Here is a 27,927-nt window from a genome sequence, read left to right on the forward strand (position 1 = left end):
CGATGGCTACGAGATGGAGCCAAAATAGCGCGCGTCGTCTGGGAGGTCTGTCGGTGGCGGCTGCTGTGAATTGCGCCCACGCGTCACCCATGCGCTGGCTCTCGCGTTCTCCAGATTAGCGAGGCAGTCGCGCCGCACTTCGCTTCATTTGCAACGTGCCGCACGAGACTGAATGTCCGTGCCAGCCAATATATCGCGAAATGAAAAACACACATAGAGCTGCGCTCAAATTTCGCATTATATGAAGTATCGTAATCGTCAGTGAATTTTTTTTTCTCCTCGGATGCCAACGTTTTTACCGCCACGCGCGGTCCCGGCGAATGCAGCTGCTTCATAGCGGTTGATGTCTCTCAACTAAAAGCGACGATATCCGGTGTTATTCACGACTGAGAGACGTTTACTCTGACTTGGTATGCTTTGATGCTGAACTCAACCGTTTACAGCAGCTGAGTGCTCTATTATCCTTTTTATCCGCACACATACCTGCATGTGCATTTACAACGATCACCGAGGCACAATCAACTGTAGCACTCACAAGAGATGAGCCAGCTCCTTGCGCGTTAGCTTTAACAATAGAGTTGCGTGACATGCATTCCGCGTTTCTCGAGCACGACTTCAGATTCTCAATACGGGCAGAAGGTATTGTTGCTTCAGGCCGTTACTGCGCTAGGTTACAGGAACGACGTTTCTGTCTCTCCTTCACCGATGCGGTAGTCGTGCTGCTGCCTGAACTGTCCCATCTCGTACAGCCCCGGTGTATACGCGGAAACCTGTGAATGGAACGTGCACTACCACCAGTGCCAAACATCAGCGCCTCTGCATGGTGCCGAGCCGCTACCGAAAAGGGCGCATATAATGCCGTGCAGTCAAAAACTTAGCATAGCACTTCAGACGGGGAGGCGGAAAGACACATGCGTCGCTGTCTCCTAACAGTCTGCTGGAAGTCAGCGCCTCATGTGTCCTTCCGTGTCCCCGTTTGCGGCGCTCTGCTTAGTTTTGCCGCGAATTACCTGCTCAAAGTTTCCACTCCTGTGACGTTGCGGCTATGTATGCCGAGTGATGAAGTCATCACTTCTTTGCGGGAAACAGCGCACGAAATAACCTAACAGGAAAAAATATAACGAGCAGGCCATACCAAGCCGTACCAACAAGTACAATCTCAGACTCTCTTAAGTTATAATCTACTCTGTTGGATGCGCGCGTTTTTCACGCCGTTGTCTTGTTGCTCTTCGCTATTTACAGGAAAAGGAGGGGAGGCTGACGATATGTCGTGGTAATCGCAGACTAGCCAACGGCTTACACCGCAAACTCAACTCGTACAACTGGTCTACAGGTTGTACCATGCTTATTCGCATGTACAGGCAAGGCCAAAAGTTTACGGGATGCGCGGGGATTTGACGAAAAGCTGAATATTTCGTGAGTGTGGATGCGCAGGCTGGATTTCAAATGTTCTTCATGCCCTGGTGTGCGCGTCCAACACATAGGATGTCTAATCTAACGTTTGTCAAGACGCTAAACGAAAAAATAGGATTGTAAAAACGTGGGGAAAAATACGGTCGCCGGACCTCTGATGACCGAACACCGGAGGTCTTATAATTGTATCCTGTATCGTGGTTCTAAATATTTTTTTTTTCGTTGAACAGCTTGACTAACGTTAGCTGGGGCACGTTATCTTAATGAACTTTTTTAATGGTTGCAGTTTAACACTGGACTGATGTTCGTCTCGTTCTCGGAAACCGTCTCCCGTAGACTTTTGACCCTGCCTACAAACTAAATATAAAGAATCTACATTCTAAACATTTTTCACTTCATACTTTCACTTTTTCAACTTCATACCTAATTACCTTACGACACATATATGCTGTAGTTAACGAATTCTAGCTGGCGAGTTTGCCAGTAGTATCCGCATGGAATGTATTTCCAGATTGACACCAGTCTGGAGATATACGACATCAAACTCGCCATGAAAATGCACTATTGTTGCACTTACTCTTTTTACGAAACGCTATTCTATGCACTGAAGCACGGAAGTAGCTGGAACACCCGTGTTTCGTTCCACACCTTGGGAAATAACGTCTCAAAACTGGTGTCATCCTACCATTTCAAGTGGATAAGTCTTGCAACTTCACCGGCTACAATGAGTAAATTGCAGTAAGTGCCGTATAGTAATTAATTAGGAAGTTACTTAGTGATGTTTGTTAATTAGTTCAATAAGTGTTCTGATTTTGCTTTGCAGTAATGAGCGCTTTTTCGAATAATCCTGCTCACGGACAAAAATTACGCTATCTGACACGAACTATTTAAAAAAAAATTCTGGTAAACTTAAAAATGATCACCGACGATGCCTTATATGTGTAAAATGTGTTGATTTGGGCATAGCTTTTGTATGTTTTGGCGTAAGGCTCTTGCATAAAATCTTTATTTTTTATGTAATGTTGCTTTGTGACTCATAAAGTATTTCTTTATTTCTTTTATTACCACTCTTTTATGTAGATCATAACCATTTTGTTATAGATCATAACCATTTTTGTTCTATATATTAATGATATTGTTAACACGGTTGAAGGTGGTGTACAGATTCGATTATTTGCCGATGACTGTGTACTCTTTAAAGATATTGTTTCTCTCCATGATCAAACTAGTTTATGTTGTAGTTTAAATAACATTCTTGCATGGTGCGGGTGCTGGGGAATGACACTAAACACAGATAAAACTGTACTACTGCGAATGACACATAAGAAATCACCCCTGCTTTATACATATAAGTTAGGTCCATCACCTCTTCGTGAAGTCACTAGCTATAAATACCTAGGAGTGACCCTTAACAATTCACTATCATGGAATGATCACATAACTAACACTTGCGCTTCCGCCTTCAGAAAACTATGCCTGCTGAGACACAAACTTAAGAAAGCCCCACCTAACGTTAAAATGCTATGCTACATCTCCCTAATTAGACCTAAGCTCGAATATGCTTGCATAGTTTGGGATCCATACACAAAAACTAATATCAATAGCCTTGAGAGAATTCAGAGAAAAGCGGTCAGATTTATATTTAACAAATTTTCCAGATGTGATTCCCCTACCGAACTTATGAAAATTAACAACCTTGAACCACTCGAACTTAGAAGAAAAAAACAGAGACTTGAATTCCTTAAAGTACTTCACACTAACAATTTATCCCTTGACCCATCTGAACATTTATCGCAGTTATCGACCAGAACTACACGCCACCGCAGACATGATGCATTAACCCCTTACTTTGCAAGAACAAACACATATAAGTTTTCTTTTTTTCCTAGAACTGTAACCGAATGGAATTGTACAAATTGAATCTACTTCCTAATCTTGTTTCTCATTGTTCTGTTTGTTTTGTCAATCTGATTTTCTTTGTATGTACCATATGTCGCCCTCCCTGCTTGGACCACGTGTCCGCAGTATTCAATAAATAAATAAATAAATAAATAAATAAAATTTGTGTCCCAGTTTCAACATGTTCAAGTTCTAGCGCTAGGTACGTGCAGCTACGATCTGCATTTTTTATTCCAAGCTCGAAAGTGATGAGCTTATGGGAAGCAGCCACTCCCCAACCCGTCTCCCCAGTCTCTCGGTTCTCCAAGAACGGCATTTATGTTTTATTGTGTGAAAACATTTACGAATCCGGCCAACCCGGCTACCGGCCGTGCCTGCAGCCGCGCCCACTGGCGGCGACACTGCATATCATATGCTTGCAGCCGCCACACTCGTGTAAAGCGCTGCTGTGGCGATAGGTCTCAGGCCGGTTATCGAGTGAGACGCAAGCCGGTGCACAGTTGCGACACAGCGATGGTGATCAGTAGGAAGCGGTGCTTGTGTTTGAATTACATGGACGACAACGGAGGCCGCAAAGGTTTTTTTTTCTTGCGAACCACAATAACCATGTCGCGAACGCTCTGCACGCTGGTAGGCGGGATCGCGGCTACTCACATATTGTAACGTAAAAGGCAAAACGTATAGTCAGGCATGAACGTATTGGATGCCAGCGACGTACCAATCGATTGGCGTAGCCTCCAACTTTAGCGCTCGCAAGCAGGGTCCGGGCGTGATTGTGCGTTTTCTCGACCGTGTCTCGACACGCCATATGTCACACGATGTTACAGAATACTGCAATACTCGTCAAAGTTGGGTACACGGCGCATCCATGGCACGCTGCGTAGTGAGGCATTCGATCTGCTTAGGACGTTGCAGAGACGTTATGTCCGAATTCTGCAATCGGTTCAGCGCTACTCCCAGAGTCGGAGACGGCCGTAGTTCAACTCCGGCTGGCGCTGCTTTGCTGGCTCATTAGCTGTTTACTTACATATAACGATGTCTGCGTTGGTATGGTTGTCTCCTTTGTTTATAAATACAGGTATATACTTCTGATACGCAGACTGTCACATCGAAATCGAAACCAATCAATGAATCGTGCTTGTTCCCCACGGCTTGTAGTACTGCGGAGAAGCCGGCTCTGATGGCTAGGACGTGCGCGGTTTGACTAAGTCAGTGGGTGGTTTGAAGTGGGAAGTTGTCTGAACTCGTTATCCGTTCATTTCCGAAACACCTCTACGCAACTCTTATACGGTCACACTGCGGAAGTTGTTGAATATCTAATCCGCTTTTGTATATATCAAGTCAGAACACTAAAATGTTAATTGTCACAACAAGGGCTAACCTGGCATTACGAGATCGGATCATCTTATTTATTCCAGGAGAGTAGTCATTGTTGACAAGATATCACTGGCCCACATTCACCCACCACGTCCTCGTGAAGGAACCTTAGCTGTGAGGTGTGTGGTACGTTACTCGCTTTAGAGGACATCGAATTGCAGGATGACTACCTCAGCAGTTCTTGAATTACTCCGTGAAAGCATGTTGACTCACTAATGCTAGTTTACAAAAGTGTGAAAGTCTTATTGGTTGGGCGGTTTTCAAACAGGCTGTTCTGCATGACGCGCGAAGAGGCCAAATTGCGTGCAAAGTCCTATCGTTCTACAATACCAGGCCTCACCTAACCTTTCAACACGTGTCCCGTAGCTGATACCAGTCTGTGTGATCTTTTGCTCGTGTTCGCCGGTCTCGTGAACAGAGAAGCATTCAAAATTTCTTGCAAAATCTTAGAATGGAAAACAGCTAGAAGTGTCAAGGCGACGTTTTAGAGCCGATGTTTTCGTTGACCCTGGCGAACAAAGTGCAGTATTGGCAGTAAAGGTCTCCAGGGCCACGGGTATCGAACATCCCAAGCCCCGGCTTCTTGCTCAAATACGAGCGTGCGACATGCGGCATAAACTTTTTTTTGTTCTGTTTTGTGCTACTAGACAGAAAAATTGTATTGAGCGAGATAACAGTGAGATTGCAGCAGTAGGATATTTTTGTGCGAATCTAGTCATTCTTCGACGTTGTCGTCTGAAATCGCATGAAGTCAATACCAGAGGTCGACCGGAAGGAAGCGAACATAATGTTTAAGAAGAGAATTTTACTACAATATAGTAGAGTTACTGCATTTTTTTCTGCGCTAGTGGAATTTGCTACGCTGACTCAGGTGAACGTAATAAAGGTGTCCAATTCGATAAGTAAATTCAAGATATTACCAAGTATTCTCATAAGAATATGGAAGTGTTAAAAAGGAATACAGAGAAGATATAATAAAGACTACATAATTATCAATTTATTAAAGAATATATGTATAGAAAAGGAAGAAAATGAATGGTGTCAGCTAGAACTCATACGGCGACGTGGTTTACTGAATCGAAAATGTCGATAAAAGAACTTGTATCTCGAGTTACAGATAAATTTTTTGTTACTACTACGAGAAGTAATCCGCTGAGGGAACATCTTGTTCTCTTTTATACATGGAAATGTCAGGTACCTCAAACCCTAAAGTTCTGAGTAACATGCTCCCAGGATTTTAGAGAATTCGTCTTAAATAGCGCATGCGAAATTCTTACCGGGGCACATACTTTCGAAACTCATTCGTGAAATAGTTGACCAAGAACGAACTGCAGAGATTGAAGCGGTTGTGCTCAAAAGGCTGTGTTCTTTTTTCTTTTGGTTTTACGTCAAATGTTAATTATACATGGTTCGTGCATACCCTTAAAGTGGTGTTCACGACTATTCAGTGTCACGTGACAGGAAAAAAAGACCAGTTTTAAAGAAAATGTGACACAAAATACTCATGTACGACAATGCACGTTTTGGCAAACTCGTCCTAAATGATCGGCCTTGAAGAAGTGCAAGAGTTGTAGGGTGACCTCTGAAAGAGCTCGCGAATGCTGCAACTCCACTTCCTTCTCAATTCTTGTACTCTTGTTTTCATTTTAATCACCGCCGCAAAAATCATCAGGCGCACCGACCACGAAAGTGCAACGGTGTAATGCACCGGTCTTCAAGCGTGAAGGTCACTGTGGATGCGCCATATTACAGATGAAATGTGCCATAGTCCTCAACGATCATGGCCGCCACCTTGTTTCCAATCACCATGCTTGGTGCGTGTGCGTGGCCGCTTATGATATCGAGCATCACGGAGGCGTCGGCAACCCTGAGGCCTTTCACGTTCCCTCGGACCCTGCGTGGGCATTTGAAGTTCTAAACAAATTGCTTTTCGTTCGCTCACATACGCTCCTGTATGACATGTCTGTAGCTTAAATTCACTTCAGCAACTACAGCTGTCGTACTTTTACGTGCTATGCTCTCAGTCACGCGCGTGTTACTGCAACGTACCGGTGAGTGCCGGCTATGCATGTCAATACTTTTGCGCGTGCCAAATCCTGAGAAATCCTGAGGGAATGAATGCGCTCAAATCAACCGGCAATATCTCGCTTCTGGAACATGAGAAGCTGAAATCTGGAATGCGTGTTGGCGGAAATGCGTTTGTTTAAAGCAGAAAGGACAAGAGATTGGACATTGACACATCGCTGGACGGTTCTTGATTAATTTGGACTTGAGTCCTCACGGAGATATCAGTTAGGTTATGTGTACGTTTGTATGATGCCGGTAGGGATTGTAGATCTCGATTCATGAACCAGTGCGGACCTGATGCGTCAAAAAGTCGATGCCGCGCATAGAGTTGGAACAGCCATAACTACAGGGGTTAAATGTACGCTCTCTATTTTGCTGCCTAAAATAAACTGTATCATCGGGATGCCATCGTCGATGGAACCTGTGAGGCGGTACGGTGTTCAGTATCGCTATTTGCTACATAGTCGCTAAACGGGAAGGAACAACTTAAATAAGCTGGGCATGCATAGCAAAATGTACACAAACAACGAACGAGTGACGGGTCTTCGCGCCCGTTGCTAGCCGGCGCTACATGTCAATTAGCGATGCCAATTAGTGTGACTGCGTGTCAATTTATGATATTTTCGCCGTTGTGGCATGCATGTAAAATCACGGAAAAAGTAGTACTGTTATCGCCACTGAAGACCAAGGGCGTCTTCGTGGCTGGCAGTATCCTCCATTTTCGCTTACCTGAGGCGTTCGTCCAGGACTGCTTCAGGATGCGATCCCATGGGCACCGTGCAGCAGATGTGCCCGCGTGCGCAAGGTGCCGGATCACGCACTCGATGTATTCGAGGCTCCACCGTCAACCCACCTCAGCGCACGGGGGAAAGGTCACGTTCCAGGGCTTGACGCCAATGCTCTTCATTGCATCCGTGCTCAACATCCTGTCCATAAAGATATTCGTTCCTGCAAGCGCGCACGCGCACTTACTTTGCAGGAAGGCAGCCATCGGCAGCACTTGCGCGATTGTGTGCCTTGAAGCTGTGTCCGACTTACTCCACAGTTAACGGAACCGTCGTGATCCTAAGGATACTTTCCTTCTTGTCCAATATCTACGTTTCAGCAATGTTTAGCAAACTGCACGCGGAGTATGACCATTTGCATGCCGAAGGTTTATGCGCCGCGCGCCCACTTTCATGTTTTCTTTCCGTTCTAAATGAGACCTAATATAACCGCTTACGCTTTCGCAGAAATGGCCCTGACACAGCTACCAGAACTACCAGTGATGTGGTCATTCTTGCCTGCGTTTAATTCAAAATCTCACACACCACGTGTTCAAAGGGATCGTAATGCGCGGCTCTTCGATGTGGTGTCTATCACATTGCTCAACAGTCATCCAATTGATGGGCTGTATCGTCCAGCTCAAAAGCGGCCTCACGTATGTGAATTATGGACGTCACGTGCAGCCAGAAACTGAAGTTCAGTTCGTCGCCACGCTCAAGGAAATAAACGCATCATATTCCAGTTGTCGACGGGGCACTTTGGATTCATCGGCAACGATAGTACCGACAATCAGCACCTCAGAAGCTTGTCGCATCGCACAATTTCATTGCACTTCTGTTGTCATCATTAGGTACATGTTGCGACGATAGCTTTCCGTTGTAGAAGAACAGTTCTCTGTAGTACAACAGAAGTTTGTCGCATTACTTCAGGAACACTTCTGTTATGACAATTGGGAGCCTGTTGCAATGATAGGTTTCTGTCGTACAACCACATTTTTCTGTAGTACAACAGAAGTTGGTCGCATTACTTCAGGAACACTTCTGTTGTGACAATTGGGGGCCTGTTGCCACAATAGGTTTCTGTAGTATTTCAACAGCTCTCTGTAGCACTACAGAAGTTTGTCGGGTTACTTCAGGAACATTTCTGTTGGGACAACAGGGTGCCTGTAGTGATGACAAATTTTTCTGTAGTACTACAAAAATCTGTTGTAGAGCTTCAGCTTTCTGTTGTAACAGCAGACATACGACAGAGTGTACTTCTGTAGTCACAACAAGAAATGTCTGTTGTACATCAGAAAAGTCTGTCGCTCCATCAGGAATCTGTAGTTACTACAGAAAAATCCTGTTGTACAACAGAAATTTCTGTAGTACTGAACACAACCTCTGTTGTCATTTTCAACTGGGATGTCTGCGTATTCCACTGACGAAGACCAGAGTGTGCCCATCCCGTTGAGAGACAAACAGAGAGAGATAAACGGGATGGGAAAGGCAGGGAGGTTAGCCGGATATGATTCTGGTTCGCTACCCGCTGACAAGAACTGCGCTGCAAGTTATCCCACTCGCTGATCACACCAAGCAAGGTCAGAGCGGGTTATTACGTTTTACCGGTGCTGAAATTACCCTCACAAACGCTCTCTTTCGACTTCGGCTGGCCCACGTGGGACTACACTTTTGTCAGTTGTCGCTGCGCTGTTGCTGAGAGTCACCTTCACCGACAAGCTCCCAATTCCAGACAGCAACGAACGGCAGTGCCGCTTCCGCTCTCTTGCGGTCACGACGAATTTCCATCGTACACAGTTTGCGTCAGTGTCCTTCATACGGCGAGCGGATCGCCCACCTCTGCGATACCCTTGGACGCTTGGATGGTTGACTTGCACGCAGAAAACGAATAGAGCGACGATGCGCTGCCTGAAGTACACCGGGCTCTGCGGCCTGTGATGTGGAGGCTCGCATGCGTGAATGGCGCGCTCATTTTCTGTGTTTCTCACTTCTTTACTTTGTGCACGTTCCACCCGGCTTCTCCAGTGTAAAAAGTCGCCAACCGGGCATACTTCTGATTCACCTCTCTGCCCTCCGATTAGCGCGCCCGATTCGCAGCTCGTTAGACAGAACCCGTTCGGGCTAATGCTTAAACGAACAGCCGGCGCTTCGTTGCGGGAATTTTTCAACAGCATTAAAAACCTCTTGTGCACGAACATCTTCATTTAAAGTAAATGGTTTTATGGGCAATCGTGTCTCGTTTCTTTTTTTTTTTTTTCGTCTGCGGATGTCTTGAAGCGGCCACCAATCTTGCGTCCCCAAGTATACAGCACTTGCTGAAGGTTCTTTCCAATGTCCCGGTTTCCGCATTTACAAAGAATAACTAACTGTCTTTGCAGCACACGGCATCGATCCTGAACGTATTGGGTCAGTGCTTCGAGTGTCCTCCCTAATCGTGCCTTTCTGCGCCCGCTGTGGTGTGCACTGCAGTCGTAGACCATAGCGATGAAGTGGGATACGTTTATGACGTGCAGGTGTTCGAAGTTCCGCAGGTCGTCTAGGAACAAGTGTGGCTGTGCTATAGTAGCGGCCATAGCTAGGTGCTAGGTGTGCCATAGGAATGATCACATACTGGGTGATCATCTTTAAGTTTGGTGGAATAAAAAAAAAAATAACATGTTGCAGGTAACATAATTCTAGTCTTTGAGCTGGATTATTCAGAGAAACGGTCATTACTTGCACGATAAATCGAAACACACATTCAACTAATTAACAAATTAACTAATTATAGTTTGAATTAATTGTTTTACGGCACATATTGCAATTCACGAATTCTAGCCGGCGAGCTTCCAAGGCGTACCCACTTGGAATGAATTTCCAGAATGATGCCAGTGAGATATGCGCCATTAAACTTGCCGTAAGAACGTACTGTTGCTCCAATTGCTTTGTAAACAAAATGCTATTTCCTGCATCGAATCCCAGAGGTATCTGGAACGAGCATGTATTTTGTTCCGCACTTTGGGAAATAATATCTCGAAACTGGTGCCATCTTGGACATTCATTTGAAGCGGATACGTCTTGCAAGCTCGCCGGCTACAATTCGTAAATTGCAATATGTGCCGTAAAGTACGTACTTAATGAGTTCATTAGTGAATTCTTGTTAATTGGTTGAACGTGTGTTTCGATTTCTCCTGCTAGTAATGTCCGCTTCTTCGTATGATCCCGCTCAAGGACAAGAATTATGCTACGTGCCACGGACGATTCTTAAAAAATTCCATAAAACTTAAAATGATCACCCCGTATAACCTCGAAAAGCTTTCCTGCTACTTTAAATGCAGGGACGCAGGGACGCGTGGAATTTCATCACTGAGAGTAGCTTTTATCGATAGAATTATGAGCCGTCACTTTGCTTCCACGTTTTTGTCACATTGGGCTATTTACGGGCGCTTTAGGCTTATTTGTAAACGAATGGCTGTCGTGCGCAGTGCGCGAAGCAGCGCTGAATGACAAACTATAATGTAAGTTTTCGTTTCCAGAAGGCAACGTGCAAGATTCACTATGAAATCTAGTACTCTTTCTTGTCCAAAATGCCGGGATCATGATTTTTTATGTGACATCACTTGCCTTGCGGTGACAAATATTTCTTGAGGTCCCTGTATACGGCTGAAGTATGGGAACGATTTACGATATAGTGCGGAGACTAAAAGAAACGCCGAATAATCGCGCTAATTTTTTCATGCATTCATGCTATTTTATGTGAAGTCATGTGCCAACAGGTCGTAATGAATGCATTGCTAATTACTTTTTTCATTTGTCTTTTGTGCAGGTAAGAATTTTGCTTCACCCGGATGCCCACCATCGCAGTTCGGCTGTAGCACTGTGCGAGAAGAAAAAAAAAAAAAAGACGTGCGCGCTCACTCGGGTAAGTCGGCTTTCCAGGCTTACCGATTCCAAGCTAGGTCATTTAGAAAAAAAAAGCTGAAAAGAACATTTCTTCCGTGTCAAGAACTCAGAGCACGCTTAAAATGCTCTGGTACATTTCGAGAGTCTTTTGTTGCATCTTGTGACCCGGGATGGTGGATGGCAAGTTCGCTGTTCAGATCAAAAATGCTTGTCTTACTTTGCTCCTAATGGTGTTCGATATTTTGCCGGAGCTTCACTTAACCGGAGTTCACGCCGCGTGCAGCAATCCATGCTTCAAGGGGCCAGGAACTAAGCGTACTACAACGACGCTAGGTGCGGCGTTATTTAGAGCGATCACGACTCCACAGTGCATGGTGAATCTAAAACATCCATCTCCTCAAGAACTGCTCCAATTCTCAAGCACCGCCTCGGCTACTCGGCATGATTCAAGGACCGCGTCTCGACTGCTCCATTTGTTTAACGAAGCGTGTGCGGTACAAATGAGTCAAATAATTTCCCTGATGTCTGAAACATGTCAGATTCGCAGCGGACAGGATTGCCTATTTTGCTCCTGTTGCAGCGCGCAAACAATAAGAATGTGCCGCTATGCCGGAAACGATGTCGCTGACATCAGGTTTCACTGAACACCATGGTACTCGCAAGAAAGGTTCAGCTTTACTCTTACGTATCTATATTTATTCGCTACGCACTCGTGGAGAGAACGCCGCCACACGGAGATAAATTGTCTAGAATACCTGACGAGGCGTGTCTCTCATAGTCTGTGTAGACAATGTTATAGAACTAGCATCCCGCTGGAATTAATTTCCTCTACACGCTACGCGCAATATGCCCGGAGAAACGCTACAGAACGTAACGCCGCATGTTTTGAATGGGGAAGTCTTCTAAATGAATTGTCAGAGCGGCTGCTGTGACACCGTTCTTTTTTTAAGGCCATACAGAATTAAAAAAAGAGAAATCGCCTACGGCATGTGGCATAATTGCAGTCATTGAGATGGATTGCTCAGTGAGGCGGGTATTACATGGACGGGAAATCTAAATGCATAATTTACTAATTAGAAAAAGTGCACTAATAACTGTCCAAGTAATCACCTTACGGCACATACTGCAATCTTCGAATGGTATCCGGTGAGTTAGCAAAGTGTATCCTTCTGGAACCAATTTTCAGGATGACACACACACACACACACACACGCACACGCACACGCACACGCACACGCACACACGCACACACACACACACACACACACACACACACACACACACACACACACACACACACACACACACACACACACACACACACACACACACACACACACACACACACACACACACACACACACAAAGTATACTCTAATTGATTCAAGGAGCAGTAAGTGCAGCACGGCTTATGAGTAGCAGTAGGAACAGGCAGGGAAGGTGGCACGTGCCACAGAGATGCGTACGGGGGTGCTTCTGCTGGCAAGTAAAGATTAAGACTTTACTCAACGAGAGAAGATTATCAGATGCGTCATTGCGTTGCCGCTTCAGTGCAAGTAGAGAATGATTGTAGAATACGGAGCCTGAGACTTATCTTCCATTCCGATGGAGCCTTTTGTATACTGTATGACTTCACTTGTGAGTTTCACACGTAACCCTTACGTGGTGTTCTCATTGCGTTTCGCACTCTCTACAACACAGTGCGATTACCGAGACCAGGGGCGATCGCGTTTTGCAGTGGAGCGTTGGTAATAGTGTTTTTTTGAATAAGCATGACGACCCCGATAGTGACTCTTCAATTTAATTTATTTCCTCTTAAGTGCCTAGTGTGCGTTATTCTCGCGGTATTCTTGACGCGTCCTCCTGCGCCGCTTCTTCGTATGGCGTTCTTGGTTGTCCTCGATGATCATGGCGGCCGCCTTGCTGCCGATCATCATGCTTGGCGCGTTTGTGTGGCCGCTTACGATGTCGGGCATCACTGAGGCGTCGGCCACTCGCAAGCCCGTCACGTTGCCTCGGACGCTGCACGCAAATTGGCGCATCGGCGTGCCCGACGTGTGCGGTGGGGTAAGTGGAGAAGCTGGAGACACTTTCGTTGTGCTACTTAAGTTTGCTTCTTAATGATAGAAGGCACCGCTGTGAGTGACGGAATGATTGCAAATAATATGAACACAAATAGTGATATACATAAATATACGAAAGAATATAAACGATAAACAGCTGTAAAGTAAACACATATTGCAACATGAAGTGCACAAGTAGTGAAAGGAGGTTACTTCCTTGGTGTTTTTGACGGAAAATGTCGATGCCATCGCATTATTGAGTACTGTCTTCCGCGTTTTCCTAGAGCGCGCATTTATCCCTTGCTTGGCGTACTGACCCTTGTGGTAGGTTCTTCTACTCGCGTATATACACCTTCTCACAGTTATTCTACTAAAGAACGCCTTAACCGCCGTGGTGGCGTAGTGGCTTTGGCATTGCGCTGCTAAACCCCAGCGCGCGGGATCAAATCCCGGCCACGGCGGCCGTATTTCGACGCAAAAAAACTGAAGTACAAGATAACTCAAGTGTACCGTGCATTGGGTGCACATTAAGGACCCCCAGGTGGTAATAATTAATCCAGTGTCATTCACTACGGCGTGGCGCATATTCATGTGGTTGTATTAGCGCGTAATATCCCAGAATCTAGTTTTGAAACTATATAGAAGGCAGCTACTACCCGGGTGAAATATCCACCGCGTCTTGGATAACTGTTTTATACCCCCCCCCCCAACCCCCACCCCCCCAAAATAAAGAAAGGTTTCACTGGCCCCACCTATGCCCCCATATTACGCTGACATGCACTCAGAAGCGCGTGTCATATTCAACTACGGTTCGTTCATGATTACCGTCTAGGTATCCGAACGCACCCGCCGGGGTTGCTTAGTGGCTTAGACGTTGCGTTGCTATAAGCACGAGATCGCAAGATCAAATCCCGACCGCGGCGGCGGCATTTCAATAAAGGTAAAGTGCGAAAATAAATAAATAAATAAAATAAACACTCGTGTACCGTGCACCACGTGCATGCTAAAGAACCCCAGTTCGTCGAAATTAATCCGGAATCTCTCATTTTGACGTGCTTCATAATATATGTCGTGCTGTTGCCGCAGAATTTAATGTAATTAGGTTTCTGAACTGTCCCGAATAGTGCTGGAGTTTCCTGTTTTCCATTAGAAGAACTCTAAGCCGGACTTCAGTTCGTTCTACAGCTCAGTAGTTTGTGCGCGGTTTGTGGTGCACGTGCGCGCCTGTAATATATTGTGAACAAAGCCTTAACATCAAATCCATGACCGAAAATGCCCCGTGGCTTTCTTCATTCAGGAACGAAATTTTTTTAACTAGCCCAATTCCGTCTTTTTCGCTGTCGCTTTACCGACAGCACCATATTGAAACGCTGTCCTAGCCTGTCTGTTGTGGTGCCGCTCTCTCTAGCAGGGACGGCGGCGAGGACCGTACAGACCACGAGTATGGTGCGAATGTCCCCATGCTTGTGGCGCATTAGTGGACAGGTTTAGACTAGGGGACGCAAGCGGCTTGCGTACGCAAAGAACTCGGGGGCCACGGTGCTGCGCATGCGCAGACCCCTACGCCTGGGTCTGCGCATGCGCAGTACCGTGGTCCCCGAGTTCTCGCGTACGCAAGCCGGCTTGCGTCCCCTAACCTAAATCTCTACAGTAAGGATAGCTGTGTTAGGAGCGCAGGGTTCGTGCCTATGTATACAAGGAAAAGGATTCGTGCGTGCGCCTACCGTAGGCGCTCGTCCAACACTGCCTCGGAGTGCGAGCCCATGGCCACGGTGCAGCACAGGTGCCAGATCGGCAGTGCGGTGTGCCGGAATAGGCACTCGACGTACTGCTCACTCCAGCGGGGCCCCGAGTCGGAACACGGCGGGAATGTCAAGTCCCAGAGCTTCGCGCCGATGCTTTTCATGGCGTCCGTGCTCAGTATCATGTCGATGAATATCTTTGTACCTGCGGGCGAGCGTGCGCACCATATATGGAGCCCGAATGTTGTGAGGGAAGCATTTGGCCTTTTTTTTTTATTTGTGTCGCTAAATGTTGCCGTACAATGGTAATGCAAAACGAGTTGCAAAACGTCTGTCGGTTTGTATTTCTCGCGTTGGACTGTGTTTCACGACAGATTCAAGATTCGCGGGTCAACGGGCCAGTGCGAAGACACGCATTCCGGTTGGTGGGAAGCGCTCGAGACTTCTTAGCGAAGTGCGCGCCCGTAAATATTCCCTGCGGCAGGACACACGCGTTCTTATATTACTCTATGTCTGCCCCTTCCACAGCCACCTTACCAGGGGCGAAGGAAGTTGTGGTTAGTAGGATTCGGGCCGGATTACTCTCGCGCTGGCTGTCACTTCTACTTGGAACTAGCTGCGCTTTCCCCTGAATGCAAAGTGTCAATATACTGTCCCCTTCCAGTGACGGAAGCAGATGTCTACCACTCAGTACGGACTCGTCTAGGATTGCTAGCGGAAAGCTACCACCAGGAGGTGGGAGGTGGTAACTGGCCTCCGCTGCATGCTATGATTTATGGAGGGCGCAAGCGGTTTGGCAAGAACTAGGGGCCACGGTACTGCGCATGCGCTGACTCGTACGTCTAGGTCCGCACACGCGCAGTACCGTCGCCTCTAGTTCTTGTGTACTTAAGCAGCTTGCGTTCCCTAATCCAAAACTCTCTAGCAGTTGCCGACACGGACCGCGTCACCGCCCGTGGACGGCTCGGACAAAAAAAAACATGCATTTGGTAATAAGGCAATTATCTTGCTTTCCATTCTCCTCTTTTCATTGTTGCTTATATGCTGTGCTTAATTTACCACGTGCCATGCGATACTCTATGTACATTGAGCTGCGGATGAAGTGTACGTGCCTTGAGCGGCCGCCCTGACGTCGTCCGGGTGCTCCAAAATGCGTGGGTCGATGTTTGGGTGCTCGTAGGGATCCGTGGAACGAAGCGTGATCGAGCCCCGGGACCGTGGTCGATTGAGGATTGTTATTGCTCGAAAGCCGGGTTGCCCGTCGGCGGACCCGATGTAGCTGTCAAAAGCCTGCGAATAAAGAACAGCGCGCGAGAGCGAGACGCGAGGACGCTAGCAGCAAACGCCGAGTAGGCAAGGTTAACCACAATGTACTTCTATATTTTTGGTGCGATATTATTAACCACGCATACCCAACCACTTGTGTACCACCAAAGTTCCCCAGACCTTGTCTTTCATTCTGTACAATGTTATCCCTCGGGATTTTGAGAACAGCAGCCGACGAACAAATGTAATGAGAAGAAAACACCGGCAGCGCATGTACTTTATGTTAGCTCTTTTCAGACTGAAATATTAAAAGTGCGAAACAATACCAGGAGATCGACTCACGCAAGAGGCCGCGTTTCTACCAGAAAAAAAAAACGCCTTTGTGCGTATACTATAGCGTTCGCAGCTAGCGTTTCCCGGTAAAGCTTACGGTTACATAAGCTGCAGTTGCCGGGAAGCATGAAAAGCAGTAAGGGGTCTTTGAACGCTATCGCGTTCAACTCCTAAAGGCAAAGCTTAAGCGTCCTCCAAAAATTTTTTTTTAATGTGCATCGAGATTTGAGCTACACGGCCACTTTCACATTCTGTTTCTGTGTGAATGCGGCCGTTACCGCGGGGCATTGAACTCGCGAAGGTGTTCTAGGGGACAGAACGCCATAAGCATTGCTGTTTCTTGACGGCACTGTTTATGATTAGTGGGGTAGCGCGCTTTATGTAGCTAGGGCACACGTGGTCACAGCTGGTTCTCTGTGTGCTACTCGGGAGATGATGTGGGCGCCAACGGTCAAAAAAAAAAAAAAAAAAAAGAAATCGGCGCCGGAAGGAGTCGGCCCATGCTGTTTACGCAACTCTTCGCCTCGCCTGTCACGTTTCGCCGATGTGAATGGCACCTATTGAATGCGGGCCGAGGGCTCGGCTTAGTTCTGAGGGTAAACGTTCGGCACGGGTCCTGTTGTTTGCGGTTGTGGTGCACGGTGATCGCTGATAGGAGCCATCTGCTCGGCTAAAAGTGTTTACGTAACGTTAAGTGAAGGCCACATCCAGTTTAATCCGAACAGCGCGCCTGCATAACATCGAGTGAAGAGCTCAGCGAAGAGCTGGATATGCAGCTTGAGTTGGCGTGGTATATTACAAAACAGTGAAACGTTGACTTGAGCAATCAGTGGCTGACATGTTAAGCCTCGCGCAGAACAAGGGCGCCTATTTTTTCTTTTTGGTTACATGTTGCCATCATTGAGGAACCAACACAATTGTCGGTGCTCCTTATGATGCCTCCACTTATGCGTGAAAAGTTAAGTTGAATAAATAGTCTCATGTAACGCAAGGTGAGGGCCTTCATGTCGGTTAGTTTACGTTGTTCTCTGCGTCGTTGGCTGTCAGGGTTTTACTCCAAGCTGCTTTGTCTGGTTCTGTTCGGTCTTCGACGTGCGACCGTACAGTCGGGATGCTCAATACTCAAACGTTTTAAGCAGAAAATGCTGAAGTCATGAATCGTACAGCTCCAATGCATACGCTTCGGCAGTTTAACCGCTTGCTGAGGGATAACGAAACAAGATACCGGGGTGAAAATTTCAGCAGCTTAAGAAAAGTTTGTGCAAGCACTGGCGGAAGTAATAAAGGTAGGTGCTGTCGTTAAAAGAGTGTTTTAACTTGTCTGGCGTTCCGGTAAGCGCGGGTGGACTGGACGTTTTACCGGAGGAGTAGGAGGCGTAGACTTGAGCGGCCTGACAGGTGCTGCCACCTCGTGCAGTGGAGTTGAACCACACAAACACAGTGCTAACATTGCATCAACCATGCATATTCTACTTCACTGCTGACGTAAATTTTCGGCAGCGGTGAATCGTGACACAATTACGCCTCTGCGAAAATTTAGACCAGTAAAGAAAAAAATGGCTGTGGCTTAGCTAAGGTTAAACCCAGGATGCGAAGCATACTAGCCTTTATTTTAGTTGTTGAACCACTGTTTAGCCTGGTGAACTGCTGTTGCTTGGCTATATTTGGTTCGGCTAGACGAAGAAACAACTCATGCGTTACTCTGCTTCGCCTTCAAGAGTGGAACGCGATAGCGTTCCCGTCGACCCGCCAAGGGGTGTAAGACAATGGGCTACGGCGCAGCGACTACGCGCCCCGCATTGGACGCGGTGAGCATCGAGCAACGCAGCGTTCGGCGCGGCAACGAAATGTGCGCCTGAGCAAGCGACGCACGCCTGAGCCTTAGAAACAGCTAGTTTCTAAGGCAACACCGCATTCACTAGAGGCGCTTTTGTACCGCTTTGAAGCATCGTACTCGTGGCTCAGTGGTAGCGTCTCCGTCTCACACTCCGGAGACCCTGGTTCGATTCCCACCCAGCCCATCTTGCAAGAGTTGAGCCAAAGTCACTTAGAAACAAGCGCAGCTGCTTATGTACCGCCGCGACGCCGCGAGCGACGGCGCTAGTTGGAGCCCCGTTTCTCCTCTGTCGTGACGTCACGGTGTCACGTGGTCAGCCTTGAAGGCGACGCCGCGAGCGACGGCGCGAGTTGGAGCCCCGTTTCTCCTCTGTCGTGACGTCACGGTGTCACGTGGTATGGCATGGGGTCACTAAAGGTCATTGAAGGCGACACCGCCGCGCCTGAGGAGCTGGGTTGAGCTCTAGTAATATGCTTCGCATAAAAGAATACACTCGGTTACTGCAATATTAGCTCTGTGTTTGTCTGGCTGATCTCTGCGCCACCAAGTGGCTGCCCCGCTCCGGCCGCTTACATTTACGCCTACGCTCCTCCGGTAAAACGCCCAGTCCGCCTGCACTTACCGCTAAATCGCCCCTGATTCTTTTTTCCCCGATGGCTCCAACGAAGAAACTCCTGCTGGAGGAGCGGCAGGCTGTAGTCATTATGGGGACTTGAGGTACATCTTGGGGAATTAATAGGAAAGCTACTTAATGGCTTACGGTTTTCCCTCGTAAATCTTTAACAAAAAATACCATGAATGTATGAGCTGGGACCCTTGAAGATCCCGTGGAATAACCATCAATCATTTAGTTGATATGCGATTAAAACTGAAATTTTTCTCGGGCGGCATATTTCGGCAGTGCTGTCTTTTGTTCGTTGTTATTGTCATGTGTAACTCACCTCTGGCAGCAGGCCCAATTGCGTCATGAATCTCTTCAGCGTTTCGCTGGCCGGGGAAGTTGATATGGTGGCTACCTCTACATCGGGAATATCGGGATCTGCCGCGTAGTTGGTGACCAGGAACTGTAGAAACTCTATACCTGCCGGTATGGAAATTGTCCCTGCCGGGAGAGAGAGAGAGAGAGTTGGCGTATACGACGGCAGTAATCTGGCTGAAGAATTAATTTCTGTGTTCGGCCCCGTCGCCTGCGTCATTCGTCACGCACCATTGGCACATTGCCGCAATCCATAGGCCCGCGATGCTTGCGCATGTGAAACATTATAGCATAGGGCAGCGGAGGCGAGGTTAACGCATGCGCGCACAGACGATACAGAATGTCAGTCGTTGTAGTGAAAGAGTCGTAGTGAAACAGATGCGAGCTCAGCGGTGCTCTTGCAGCTCACTCACCTGTTCGGTTTCGCGCGTATTGCGCAATGTCTTCCAGGCTAAATGGTGCGATACCGGCTTGGAAGTCCGTCCTAATAGGGACGCCCAGTGGGAGACTTGGGTGGTCTTGAAGGTTGCGTCCCACTGGGAGGTCGGCGACAACCGGTATCTGTACAACGTTGCATAGCTTCAGTCACTCACAGGTGTAGTAATTAGGGAGTTTTAGATTGCGGGACGCAAGCGGCTTGCTTACGAAATCACTAGAGACAACGGTATTACGCATGCGCAGACCCTTACGTCCGGGTCTGCGCATGCGCGGTACCGTGGCCCCCTAGTTTTTGCGTACGCAAGCCGCTCGTGTCCTATAATCTAAAGGTCTATTGAACGTGGAAGAAGGAGTAGTCATCCAACGTAGACGAAGGCACAAACGGCTAGTCAAGGTGACTTGCATTTGTTGGCTGTGTACGCATTTGAAATGCGCAAAAGCAAGAAAATAATAAGAAAAAAAAAGAAAAAATAATGAATGGATCGCAAATGAGAAATTCTGCAGCTCTTAAGTACATCTTAAGTACATGCTGGGGTTCCGAGGTTTGATCCCACAGCCAGTCACTTAATTAAATTTTTACAGTGAATCTGTATATGGCCAGCCGATTCCTCCTTCCGTCCGTCTGTCGCCTGTACGCCGAAAACTCATCGTCGGCGGTGCGGCTGCATAACTATACGCGCTCATTGTCTTGCCCTGCGCGATAGCGCAACAGCTGTTGCAAGTAACACAATCAGCTTTCACAGGGGCTCTCAGGTATGAAACTAAGAGATAAGGTAACAAACTAAGGTCTCAAAATGGAAGTAATTAACCCTGTAAGGCGAATAATATGACAAGGCCACGCTGAATTTCATGGCCAAAAATTTGGATGTAGGCACGGGCAACTTGATGCATAGCATATATATAGTGGCGGTTTGATTTGGCTGGGGCGAGTTATCCGCCGTGAATAATTAAGCAAACCACTTTCTAAATAACAAACCATTTGAATATTTAACTGCTAATTAAAACAACGCTGTATTGCTTCTTTTTTTACATATGTGCTTGCCATGGTCAGAAATAAAAGTGAACGAGTTGTTCCAACTTTCCTTGATGTGGAACTGTGTTTGGAAGTTACACGGCTATTGGAATGAATGAAGCTTAGTTTCAAGATGCCAGGCTAGGTAGGACGAATTAAACTGACGTTATCACCGGAGGTGAGGCGACGTGGTGCCGAGCTTAACTATTCTCTTTGCGTTTTCTTTTGAATTCCTTTTCATAGTACTACGCTGGAAGTGTTATGATCAGTGGTTTTCTGGATCCGAGCACGTTTCTCCACGCCAGTGAGACCGAAAGGGAGTAATTCCTCAGCACCGCGCACTTCCGAAAGTGAACGCATCGCTGTGGGAGTGTTCGAAACTGCTCACTTGTAACCGCTTAAGGTCCTCCTTGGGACCCAGTCCGGAAAGCAGCAAGAGTTGAGTTGATCCCACGGTGCCTGCCGAGAGAATCACTTCTCGCTTTGCCAATACGGTCCCCGGTTGCCCAAATCTTGTAAACGACACGCCCACGGCGCGGGATCCCTCGAAGTTCACCTGACATATGAGAGAGAGAGAGAGAGAGAGAGAGAAAAGCAACGTGGTGTCGCTCCCATTTGGATACCCTCCACCTTCTCGAAGAAAAAAGGTGATAGCAAGTTAAGGAAGGCAGATAGTCGAAACGCAGTTGGTATCGGAGACATAGATGGCCGTGAAACTCACCCGCCCTCATGAATGCAATTGCGCTCTGGTGCCCTTCTGCATGCGTATGTTTCTGTAATAGGGTCACAGTATCCTTGGACTCAAGAAGAGTCTGTCGTCTGCACGGTTGAAGTTAGCCCGGAGAGAATCTCTTGCTGAACGTCGAAGACGCGCCAACGGCACAGGACAGGATTTGTAGTGGTGCTTGAAACCTTCGAAAAACCTTTAGATGCGAAACTGCAATATTCAAGTTCTGAATGTTGAACAGGAGGCCTAGAGATGCTTGAAGTCTGCATTGCGCTAAGCTTAGTAGATTTTGTTTGTGTGTTTCACTAGGGTGCTTATACAGGGTAAGAGTCAAGCCAATCCGATATGTTTATCATACGTGTAGCAGGGAATGACCTTATTTACAATAGCTGGTGGTGCTTTTATGGAAAAGGCTTAGCAAAGAATTCCTTTTTGTTCATTGTGCAATAATTTCTTTTGTTTACCATTTGAGATGGTTTTTGTTTTCAAGCTGTCAAGCATCATAACGCTTTAGTGCTTTAAAATGCTTTGTGCAAACCCTGAAATACCTTCGAAAAACCTTGACGTATAAATGGAATAGCTGAAAGCAACGAAACCTGCTGTTGGTACTCCTTCCGCACCATTATCAAGGTGATGCACTGTCTCTTCGGGTTGTTGGCAGGCAATGCAGTTAGTGCAATGCGCTTGTCCTCCTATTGTTAGGATTTGCAGAAATAAAGCGAAAGTATGACTTAAAAGCCGTGCACGTCCGCGCCAACAATGATGCAATAAGCTATTAGCCCCAGTGAAATTTCAAGTGAAAAAGTCGAGGAAATTCAAAAGAAACCTAAAATGATGTGGGTGACAGAGCTCTGGTAATGGCACTTTAGGTCTGTGTGTGTGGGGGAGGGGGGGGTGTCTTCCCCCCCCTCTGGATTACTCCGTAGGAAGCTCAGGCTCTGGAGCCCCTCCCTCCCCCCTCTCAAATTCCTCAAGTGCAAGTGCGTGAGCGGTGCCAGGGTGCCAGGGCTTCTGCCCAGGGCTTACCTTTGTGACGTGGCTGAAGAGTGCCACATGCAGGTTCTCACGCGTGCCGACGATGGACTGGATGAAGGCCTTGCTAGCGCTAAAGCGTTCACCGTTAGCCACGTTGGTGTGCACTTGAGAGCAGCCTGCGTTGGAGGGGGCACAGGTAAGCAGTTGTCCACATTGCTTCGATCGCTACATGTATGTTTCAACGAAAGTGCTTGAATTGCACCAAAGTTGACAGGTATGGATGAAGGATGCTTGGGTTGGGATTGAAGTAGAAGTGCGGTTATGACGGTTTCGTACATGTAGGAAGTGGGTAACATTAGTTGCTAAAGTTTAGGAACCTTGAAAGATGATTGAAAAATCGAGCTACCTGACTGCGTACGACCATTGTAGTCCACCTGGGAATAACCGGACTGGCGGCATGCCTCCAGAAGAAGCTCGGTCAGCCGCGTGGTGGTGTTAGCGTAGTCCACCGGTACCTCACCGCCGATGCCATGGTATTCTGGTAGGATTCGACGTAAGCGTTGATAAAGACGTGCGATATGCATTCTAGAACATTGTTTGAATTATGCTGAACACGGCGACAATCCTGTGTCTTTTATTTCGCTACTGTTTGGACAGGCGCCACACATCTATTCAAGTTGTGAAAGGTGCAGAGATGCATCGATCAGTAAAGATCAAGAGCTCTCTGTAGCTGTGGAACGCTCACCATCCGGTGGTCCCACACGGTAGTCCTCGATCTCTCTGAAGTGGGGCAGCACGTCTTCGTACGCCCATCCATTGGCTCCGTACTCTCGGGCCCAGCGATCGTAGTCTCTCGGGTTTCCCCTTGTGTACAGCATGAAGTTGAGAACGCTGCTGCCACCTAGCGCCTTGCCGCGTGATAGGGACAGCCGCTGTTCGTGTCGGGAAGAGTGCGAGAAAAGCTAGTGTTGAAAGTACTGAAAAAAATTGCGACATGATCATTCAGTTGAGAAAGATACGGAAGAAAAGAATAAGGAGGTGAACAGTAAGTTAACCAGAACAGAAAATCTAGTTTTCAGCTACCTAAATAGCGGGACGGAAGCAGGGGAGTTCGAGAGAGGGAGGGATATAAGGAAGGCAAGGATGCTAACCAGTCAAGGGTCTGGTTGGCTACCCTGCGCGGGGGAAGGGAGAAGGGGAATAGAGAGAACGGAGATAGAGAGAGGGTATTGAGATGAGGGGGAGTACAAAGAACACAATATTGTAATACTGAGTGCAGGAACGCAATCACAACATGTCATTACAATTAACATCAATTAAGGGCAAAGCCGTTTGTGCACTTCTTAAGTTCTCATTGCTTAAGAATTGAGCAATGCCTGCATCGTCTTATGCTGCGATAGCTTATGAGATAGACATTACAATATTAATTGTGCTGACAAGGATCGCTGATCTATGCGAGCTTCAGATAACGTGCGTTCTCTTAGAATGGATTCCGAGGGCTCCGAGGAATGGACTAAAAAAGTTACCTACCCTCCCGTACTAGAAAATGGGGGTAAGCGAAGCTTTCCCAGCGTGCACTTGACCTTCGTCACGGTTAAGTAACCCACAGGTAACGATGCCGCATTGCTTCGGATCCCGAGCTCCCTGAGCTCGCGATCCTCTTCTCGTTGCTGTGGGATTGCCTGGCTCGGGCGGCTCTAACGGCTGGATTGGCGCACCGACGGCGAGCCCTTTCACAGGCGACTTCTCGCCGCCACTCGTCGAAGGCTGCCCATTCCTCGGGGGGAACGCACAACGCGTGGTCGTCCCATCCAGGCTCCCGTTACGATAACTGTCACGTTTACGTGCAGTTCCGAGGTCACCGGGCGCACGGTATCGATCCACTCTCAGCTGTCACAGTTCCTTCTGCGATTACCTTGCGCAGAGAACCGCGGACAGGGTGGTCCCCGCCAGGTAAAGCAGTGACACTGTGGTCTAGTCGCGGCCATTTAAATGCGTCTACAGTGAGTGCCTGACTTATATAATCGCCTCATGATTATTGCCTAGGATAGGGAAACATGTATGAGTTCCCAGAAACCGTTGAGATGATTTCTAAAGAGCAGTTGACGCTTGCAAGACGCGTGTACAATATTTTTTTCTTTGGTGATCCGAATAAATTCACATTAAGTGCCCACCTGTTCATGGAAGGAAAGGGCGGCGTTCTTCTGCGGTACGCTCCAGTAGTCCCAGTCGTCATCGCCCCTGATATTCATGGGCGCCGCAAAAGGGACCTGTCGCGACGCTGTTTCAAGCCCTCCCGCTTCCAGCAGCAATACCGTAACGTCAGGGTCCTCCGAGAGCCGGTTGGCGATGACGCAGCCTGCAGAACCGCCACCCGCTGGGTGGAAACCAGTGATGTATACTGCAGCGAACGGTTACAAGTCGCCGGTAGGAGCAGCAGCTGCCTGTCTCGAAGTTCATGGCAGGATATAGGCGTAAGAGGACAGGTTTCTGTGAAACGTTATGCGTCCGCAGTGGGAATGATAAGATCGGTCACTGCAATTTGTTGTAGTGCTCATGCAGGACACCTGGCGCTCCGAAATTCGCCCCGACCAGCACTTCCCGCTTACTCTTTCCAACTCAGCTCAAGTCATTCCTTCATGACAATGCAGCCATAGTCTGTCTCTTAACATTAGCCTTTGCCATATTTCCATCGCTAGTTTCTTCTCTGTCATTTTTACCTCGCCTGGAACGACTAAGTTGCGTAGGAAATGTGACTTATTATTTGGGGTGTTTTAGCGTCATCTGTACCTCGCAATGACTGCGGTGTACATGCACCGCACGCGTACCGGTTCTGGCGCACAGCGGGCCATGACGTACCGCATCTGGTACATGTAGTGGCTCGCGCAAACAGAATGTCCAATTAGTCGGATCCGTTTAAACGACAGCGCGGTCACGTATGCACATTTTTGATAGGCTGGTGTTGTGTTTAGCTATTAAATTGCCGCTCATGCCTTTCCTGCATGTATCGTTTAAATTTAAGTTTGCGCAATGTTTTATTTATAGTGGCAGCTGTTTGGTTGGCCTTCTTTGTGTGGCATCATCATTATCACATGTTTATGCCCACTGGCAGGACGAAGGCCACTCCCAGCTTTCATTAAATCAAGCCTTCCTTGAGCTAGCCGATTTCAACTTGCGCCTGAAAGAAAAATGGGATACTGCTTATAACATGCTGAAGTTGCTTCGAGAACTGTCAGGCCGTTGTGTCATGCAGTTCAGCGAGTCATTTCTCCAACGGCTGCATGTGATATGTCTTCACTGCGAAGCCACATACTACGAATTCTGCCATCATTTCCAGTTTCGCCAAATTCCATTAGTCAAGCGACACTGTGTACTTTTCCCTATTTGTCGCGTTGTCCTTATCGCACTCCATCTTTTATTTTTTGCATTTACTGTGTCCCTTTGCCCCCATTTATCCCTCTGAGGTGGGGGACCGGTGAATGATAGCAGTTGAATATATTTTTTGTTCATTCAGATTTTCATTTTTAATTTACACTCCTCGGCCTTTGGTTTCGCTATTCCTGTGCTATGCAACCGTGTGTCGAAACTTACGCTGCTACATTTTGATTGATAAGTCTGTCATTGTATGATCAATATTGGCTTGCTTGCTTCTCTTTATACATTGTTTCCCCACGCGAAGAAATTAGATTTTGCCGTCGTGATTGTTGCCCTCGTTCTGTCGTATAGTCCGAGTAGTTGGATTAGCTACCTCTGTTTACGGTGACGCTCAAGGGTTTCGTCTCTGTGGGCCTCTATGTGCTATATTTCTTTAATTTGTACTCTCGTGCCCTCCTTCGTCTAGGGCCTTTCTTTGACATCTCCTCATCTTGGTGCAGAGGAGCAGCAAGCACGCTAACATATACGACGGCAAACACCTTCGCCCTTCGGTAAACAGTGTTCTCTCTTTGCACTCCCCGAATTACACAGTTAACGCTGCATTATGTTCACTAATACCCAGCAGTATTTCTATACTGCTACTCGCTATTTATTTGGTCATTGAGGGTAGTTCCGCGGAAGCGGTTGGCCGAATATGAGTGTCACAATCGTGCCTCAATTTTGGCGCAATGGAAATTGTGTGTATCATTGCCCCGAAAAAAGAAAGACGCGCGTGGACATATTTTACAGGAGTAGAACCTTGCCTGCAGCTGATTAAATGCTTTTTGAAACACACTCTAAAGCTAATCACGCGTTCTATAGACCAAATCGGGCTATCGCTTGGATATTCGAGACCCGAAGGACGAATAGGCAGGTGATTACATGCTCAACACAGTGGAGCTTTCTTCGAAGCCTCAGTTGCCTCGGTTATGCGGTGTCACCTGATAAGCGGAACCATTTATTCCCGACAGAAGGTATATACGGCGCCACTGCGTTCGTCAAATCCATATGTAACGACTATACAGGAATCCTTGCGTGCGCATTATAACAACTCGGCATGTTTCTATACCGTCATCGCAACTGTAAGGCTCGCATACAAATTTCACGTGATGTCAGCGAGTAATCCACAGACTATATCTGTGGAATTGTTCGACTCGTTTTGAAAACTTCTTGTACGGAACTTGTGAAGCTGTCACTCTCGGCATTTGCGCGGCCAACTATACATTGCCGCGGTCGCCAACTGTTCCGCATTTGCTCAGGCTGGCTGGCCCGGTCTCTTACCGATGACGTAGTCGTACTCCGGCCGCAGCTTCCCTAGTTCGTAGTCCTCCACCACAGGCAAGTCCTTGAAGGGAACGTGAACCACCATATTGAGTAAGGCCAGAGCCAAGCCGAGCTCACTTTGTGGCGACAGGCCGCTATACCACGGAGCACACGTAGTCGCGTTTGTGCCGCCGCCCATGACGTTGCCGACCCGTGCTGTCGGAACACTTAATGAGCTCGTCTCGCTGAGGAACGGACTACTTATGTACTAATGCTGCGCTGCCATTGCTCCATCACTGTTTCAGGCACAATATCAATCTCAAAGCCGGCGTTCTGATATTCGCGGCGAATAGAAGCAGCAACGGCCAATTAGGAAGGCGTATGTCGTGCGCTAGTGATACATAATTTTCTAAGTAATTTATTCTTCGTGGGTGGCCTCTACGTATGGAAAAGAAATCTGTTTATTTCTATGTATGCGG

At 47.4% G+C, this 27,927-nt stretch overlaps 2 protein-coding genes across 2 annotated transcripts in view; one reads left to right on the plus strand and one right to left on the minus strand.

The window, feature by feature from the left end:
- LOC140216146 (uncharacterized) overlaps positions 1-27,927 on the plus strand; it is a 291,954-nt gene that overhangs the window by 68,974 nt on the left and 195,053 nt on the right. The gene's annotated exons all lie outside the window — the stretch shown is intronic.
- Positions 12,984-27,554, minus strand: LOC126541193 (4-pyridoxate dehydrogenase-like). Its single transcript, XM_072286427.1, has 11 exons — positions 27,467-27,554; positions 24,946-25,172; positions 23,517-23,703; positions 23,178-23,309; positions 22,823-22,947; positions 21,458-21,625; positions 20,033-20,180; positions 19,585-19,841; positions 16,320-16,497; positions 15,190-15,571; positions 12,984-13,424 (listed from the first exon to the last, which is right to left on the minus strand). Exons 1-11 carry the CDS (start codon positions 27,552-27,554, stop codon positions 13,226-13,228), a joined length of 2,091 nt encoding a protein of 696 aa, XP_072142528.1. The 3' UTR covers positions 12,984-13,225.

The sequence above is a fragment of the Dermacentor andersoni genome, chromosome 2 (assembly GCF_023375885.2).
Source record: "Dermacentor andersoni chromosome 2, qqDerAnde1_hic_scaffold, whole genome shotgun sequence".
Lineage (NCBI taxonomy): Eukaryota > Metazoa > Arthropoda > Arachnida > Ixodida > Ixodidae > Dermacentor > Dermacentor andersoni.